We start from the raw sequence: 6207 nt of genomic DNA on the forward strand, positions 1-6207 counted from the left end.
CCTGACTACTTTATAACAGGCCACTAGATCCCCTCTCAGCCTTCTCTTGTGGAGGCTGAACAGGTTCAGGTCCCGTAGCCTCTCCTCATAGGGCCGGCCCTGCTGCCCCCTGATCATGCGAGTGGCCTCCTCTGGACCCTCTCCATGTTGTCCACATCCCTCCTGAAGTGCGGGGCCCAGAACTGGGCGCAGTACTCCAGCTGCGGCCTGAGCAGTGCCGCATAGAGGGGGAGGATCACCTCCCTGGACCTGCTTGAGATGCATCTGTGGATGCATGACAAGGTGCAGTTGGCCTTCCTGACCGCGTCCCCACACTGCCGGCCCATGTTCATCTTGGCATCAATGATGACTCCAAGATCCTTTTCTGCCTCTGCACTGACGAGAAGGGAGCTCCCCAGCCTGTAGGTATGGTGCCGGTTCTTCCTCCCCAGGTGCAGCACCTTGCACTTGTTGGTGTTGAATCCTGCTGAGGAACAAACTGTTTCTTTAGCTGGGAGACTTATTGTTACTCTTGTGGCTGGTCTTTTGGATCCTAATGCTGATGACTGCTATTTTGCTAGAAAAGTAATACTGGCAGCCTGAAGTCCTAACAGTGTCGGTAGGTAACGTAATGTGGATGGGCTGGGAATTTAGGGTTTATGCTATCTCAATTCTCTTTCTTGCGTGTTACATGAACTTTCCCAAGTCACGTATCCGCTCATTGCGCAGCAGAAAAAACTGTGGTGTTAACCCATGACCTCAGAAGTACCTCGCTGGCTTGTAAAACACTTTGGGCAGACTCAGTGGATTGATATTTTAATTTCTCAGTTATGTTTGCATACACCCAATGTGCATCATTTGTTTGGATGAGCTATAGTGGGTCGCATTTTGCATTCTCTCTACTGGCTGGGGCAGTGCTTAGTAAAAAGGGGCCCTGATTCTGGTCGGGGCATCTGGGTGCTCTTATCTTAAAGGATAGTGCACATTTTGAGTAACCCTTGTAAGTCAAGTGGAGTTACTCCTGATTTACACTGGCACAGGGGCATAGTTAGGCCCAGTGTTTCACATGAATTATACTTTGGTATTGGTTGACCGTGCTCAGCTGGGCTCTAATTAGCTTTTTTTGCTAGACATGAACAAGTAGGGCAGAGTTTCCTGCAAGTCCTGCTTTGAAAATGCTCTGCTGTGCTTCAGCCCTTTCATGTGCTCACTTTTCGTGAACCTCCAAGCAAGCGAGTTCCTGCTTGGAAAGTCCATGGGAAGCCCACTGAAAACAGCAATGCCTTGTTGAATTGGCTTGCATGAGAACTCACCAGATGCACTCACTAATCAGGTCCTAGGAGCAGGTCCATGAAACGTCTCAGAGCTGTCACCCAGCTACAGGTTGCTGCCAGAATTTATAATGTTTCCATCAGCTCCTACCGGTGGTGGCCATCAACCTGGAGAGCGAGGAACAACCAACTAACCCACTCTTGCAGTTATAGAGGTGTACTATAACTTCAAGAGGTACACTCAGGAAAATTGTGATATGCGCATGGGCTGGAGGCTACATGTGTGGGATGATTTATTAACGATGGATTCTCCGCTAGGCTCTACTTTCTGCTGGGTCTGCTATACCTCAGGTGATCAGAGCACATCATTGAGACGTGCACTGGGGAATGATAAGCACGTACGTGGCTTGGCTTTATCTATGTATTTTTTTTAACTCAACAGCATGGGGATGAGCCATGATGACGACCATTTAGCCTGTGCAGGGAGGTCACACATCATGTCCGGAGAGTGGGTGAAGGGCAGGAATCCCAGTGACCTTTCTTGGTCTTCCTGCAGCCGTGACGACCTCGAAAACTTCCTCAAGTAAGGACACGATGAGCAGGGCAAGTCCCGTATTTGCCGGGAGCTGGGATCTGATTTGAAATGGAAACACTGAGCTCGTTTGTTAGAGCAGGGCCTGGCGGGGAGGGAGGTGAAGGCGGGGGTGCATGTGTGTAAAATTTCTGCACAGATGATTGAGTCTGCCTCCTTTTGCAGCCTCTTTGTATCCGAGGCTGGCAGAGAATACAGCAAAGAAATGGAAAACAGTATCTGCCCCATACGTCAGTGCACTGACAGCTTCTTGAACAGAAAACCATTTCACCTCCAGTTTAGAACTGCATCCCCTCCGTGTTCGCGGTGACAGGAGTCAGTCTGGGAATACAGTAGATGGATGTCTTCAAAATGTCCTCCCTCTTTGGAAGGTCTTGACTGCTCTGTGCCGTTCAAATGGCCTGTTTTGTGAAAGCCGGAGAAAAGCTCGTTTCTCAGAGAGTTCATTCAAAGTCATTCCCTCACCCCGAAGTGGGCACGGGACAGGAACTGTAAATTCACTTCCACCTCCTTTTCCACCACATCCATTGTTTGATTTCATTCACTTAGCAATTCAGAAAGGGTTTAAGCCAGTCAGATGGCTAGCTCATCATATACCAGAGCAAATACTCAGTTCCTCTGTAGCCCCAGATCTGTAACTTAATGATCTGAGATGCATCTTTGGTTGCTCACAGTCAGCTGTGTCTTGCTAAGGCACTCTGCTTGCTTGGTATAGGGAAGTGACACCTTCTCTGTGCCCATCCACCCCCTTTCCTTAATGGCATGCTTCACTCTTGCCCTCACCAGGTCCAAGGTCAGCACCTGCTTGCTGGTTACCGACCCCCGAAGCCAGTACGTGGTGCGGCTTCCTCACAAGCTGCCAGGGATGCACTACAGCGCAGATGAGCAGTGCCAGATCCTCTTTGGGACCAACGCCACTTTCTGTAAGAACATGGAGGTAAGAGAGGACTGGGGAAGCCTGGGAGTGAGGCTGGAGAAGGGAAGCACAGCTGGAAAGGAGCTGAGGATGCAAGGACTCTTTACTGCAAAGAGGCTGTGGGATTTTCCAGTGGAGTGCATCCTTGGCCCAGCTTGCTCTCATTGAAATGCACAGTAAAACTCCCATTGTCTTCGGTGTCAGTTTAGAGGGAAGCCAGCGCTGAGTGTTTTTGAAGCTGCCACCCACAGAGATAATGTTAAAATCCTAGAGCCAGATCTGGAAGTCCTTATTCAGCTTACACTCTGCCTCAACACAGGCAAACCCTATCTGAAGTCAATGTGCCAGAATAAGAGGAGGTTCTCATGACACTTCTAGCCTTGCTGGAATTGGGCTGAGAGCCATTGCTAGGATCTAAATCTAATTCTCCTTTGCAGCAATGCTAATGCATGAACCAGCTGGCTGATCAGTGATCACTGGACCTCTGCTCTTCCAGTGAGTCTACTAGGGAGGCAACATGGTCTGGTAGAAACAGTACCCGCTTGGGAGGCAGGATACCCACGTTCTTCTCCTGGCTCTGCCTCTCTCGGATTTACTGTATGACTATGAACATGCCTCTTAACTTCTGTGCTTACCCTATATTCTCCTATTTTAAATAGAGATTACACAGACCACACTTCTGCAATGTGTTGGCAGGGCTAGAGAAGAAAAGCATTAAGCGTTTTAATTCTGCCGCCAGAACGAGGTGGTGACTCTCTACCCTATATTGTTTCATAGTTTCATAGTTTCTAGGGTCGGAAGGGACCTGAGCAGATCATCTAGTCCGACCCCCTGCCATGGCAGGAAGAGCACTGGGGTCAAATGACCCCAGTAAGGTGGTCATCCAACCTCCTCTTAAAAACCCCCAGGGTGGGAGCCTGCACCACCTCACTTGGAAGCTGGTTCCAGACTCTAGCCACCCTGACCGTGAAGTAGCGCCTCCTGATGTCCAACTTAAACCTTCCCTCCGCCAGCTTGTGACCATTGTTCCTGGTCACTCCTTGCGGCGCTCGGGGGAACAGGGACTCCCCCAGCGCCTGCTGATCCCCCCTAACCAGTTTATAACAGGCCACAAGATCCCCCCTCAGCCTTCTCTTTTGAAGGCTGAACAGGTTCAGGTCCCGCAACCTTTCCTCATAGGACCTACCCTGCTGTCCCTTGATCATACGAGTGGCCTCCTCTGGACCCTCTCGATGCTGTCCACATCCCTCTTAAAGTGCGGCGCCCAGAACTGGACGCAGTACTCCAGCTGTTTTACTGATGGCTAGTTTAGAGTAGCAGGAGTGACTGACAGATGTTTTGCCCTTTCACTGGGTAGCCAGTATTATTTTTTAGCAAGCCATCCCCTTGCCTTCTGAGAATTTCTGGAGCTTTGAACTGATTATGAAAAAGAAAATAACAATTATAAGCAAGGTTCCTAACCGCCAAATGAATAAAACTGTTGAACACAGGCAAGTCCTGGGAACAGGCTCAGAGTTTCACATTTGCTCTTGTATTTATTTTGGATCTGACAACTAGCTAACACAGAGCATGAAAACAATGAGAAAAGAATCTGGGGAGGCTGTGTTTTCTGAATCCATCAGGGATCAGACCATTGGGACTACTGTATTGGAAACAAGCTTTGAGCATATGTACCCTTTAAGGAAACCCCAGGAATACCTAGCAAGAGGAAAGTTCATCCATATTTATGAGTACCAGCCTGCTGGCCCAGATTTTGGAGAGAGATTTGCTGCATTCCTTGTTGCAGTAAAGGACTGCCATTCTTGGATGCTCTCCTCGCATTGGGAAATGCCAGCTTGCTGCCGGCTAATCAGTTTTTCTCATGCTGAAATAGCATCTCCTAAAATAGTGTTCTGGACATTCCTCCTGCACGATGTACTTGTTAGTATATCAGATCAGCAGACAATATTCTTCTGTGTTAGGCACAGATGAGTAGAGTTTTGTTTGTCCCCTGGTGATTTTAATCTAGCCTTTAGTATTTTACATCTTTAAAACATAAGCAACACTCCCTCCCCCCTGCCTCTATTTATAAATAATCTAGAGTAATTTCTCATGAGAAGTCTGGATGCTTTCTCATGAGAAACTTGAACAGAAGTCTGAGTATTTCTGATCCTGAATGCAGTACTTCTGAGTTAACTGGCCACAATCTGGGAAGGTATGTACCACTGACTTCATACACCACTACACTGTATTGATATGTGCATGCCATTAAGTTACTCTGAACTGGTGTTTGCATTCAGTGAACTGAAATATGTTATAGGAAACTCTTGGCTTTCATTCTGAAACCCTTTACATTTCTGCTCACTTCATCTTTGTATCTCTCATGCCTCATCTACAGAATGCTTGTATTGTAAGTCTCTAAGCTGTCTACAAAAATATGAACCAAAAAAAATTGGCACCAGTCATTGGCATTAGCTGTAGAAATTATTGGCAAACATTGTTGTCTCCTCTTTTAGCCAATGGTAATGTGGTATTTTTAATTCAATAAAGTATTAAAAAAATCTAAATGAAAAAGTAATATGATAAACATTTGACAATAAATATTTGTTGCAAAAAGGAAATAAACTTCAGGAAATTAGCCTACTCAATCTTTTTATGATTACAATTGTCTTCTGTCTACATTCTCATCTAATAAAGAGACCTACATTATAACGTTCCACCAAGAGATAAAAGAGCTCCATAATTATGTAAGGCAAACTAGAGTTCTCTATATTCAACAAATACATGTAATCTGACTGTGGAACAAAAATCCCAGAGATTTGATGAATTCAGAATCTAACCATCTTTAGAAAATACTGAAGAGCCTCCCTGTTTGATAAGCTTTTTTGCATGAAAGCATCCAGTTCCAGATCTCTAATGGTATCTAAGCACCTAATTAAGGAGGTACCTTAGTATCTATGAGGATCTAGGCCATAGGTACCACAGTTATGAACAGAAATATAGTTCTCTAAGGTAGATAAAGAATTTAATAGATTTCATAGACATTCAGGCTGGAAGGGACCTCGGAAGATCATCGAGTCCAGCCCCCCACCCAAAGGGCAGGAAGTCAGCTGGGGTCATAGGATCCCAGCAAGATAAGCATCCAATTTGCTCTTGAACGTGTTCAATGTAGGTGCTTGAACCACCTCTGGTGGCAGGCTGTTCCAGACCTTGGGGGCTCGGGCAGTAAAGAAGTTCTTCCTTATGTCCAGCCTGAAATGGTCCCAGAGGAGTTTGTGACCGTTTGACCTTGTCATCCCTTGGGGTGCTCTCCCATGTGAACAGCCGTTCCCCCAGATCCTGGTGAGCACCCCTTAACTTATAGGCAGCCACTAGGTCCCCCCTGAGCCTGCACTTTTTCAGGCTAAAGAGCCCCATGGCTCTCAGCCTGTCACCGTAAGGTCTGTTTTCCTGACCTCTGATCATGCACA

At 46.8% G+C, this 6207-nt stretch overlaps 1 protein-coding gene across 1 annotated transcript in view; it reads left to right on the plus strand.

The window, feature by feature from the left end:
• The window catches only part of ADAMTS17 (ADAM metallopeptidase with thrombospondin type 1 motif 17), a gene marked incomplete at its 5' end in the record, with an annotated part of 298045 nt that overhangs the window by 128239 nt on the left and 163599 nt on the right, over nt 1-6207 (plus strand). The window contains 2 exons of the mRNA XM_019503813.1: nt 1693-1833; nt 2629-2779. Coding sequence (XP_019359358.1) covers nt 1693-1833; nt 2629-2779 — 292 coding nt within the window. The remainder of the gene's footprint in view (nt 1-1692; nt 1834-2628; nt 2780-6207) is intronic.

Source organism: Gavialis gangeticus, unplaced genomic scaffold (genome assembly GCF_001723915.1).
Source record: "Gavialis gangeticus isolate Ggan-Ray unplaced genomic scaffold, GavGan_comp1, whole genome shotgun sequence".
Classification (NCBI taxonomy): Eukaryota; Metazoa; Chordata; order Crocodylia; family Gavialidae; genus Gavialis; species Gavialis gangeticus.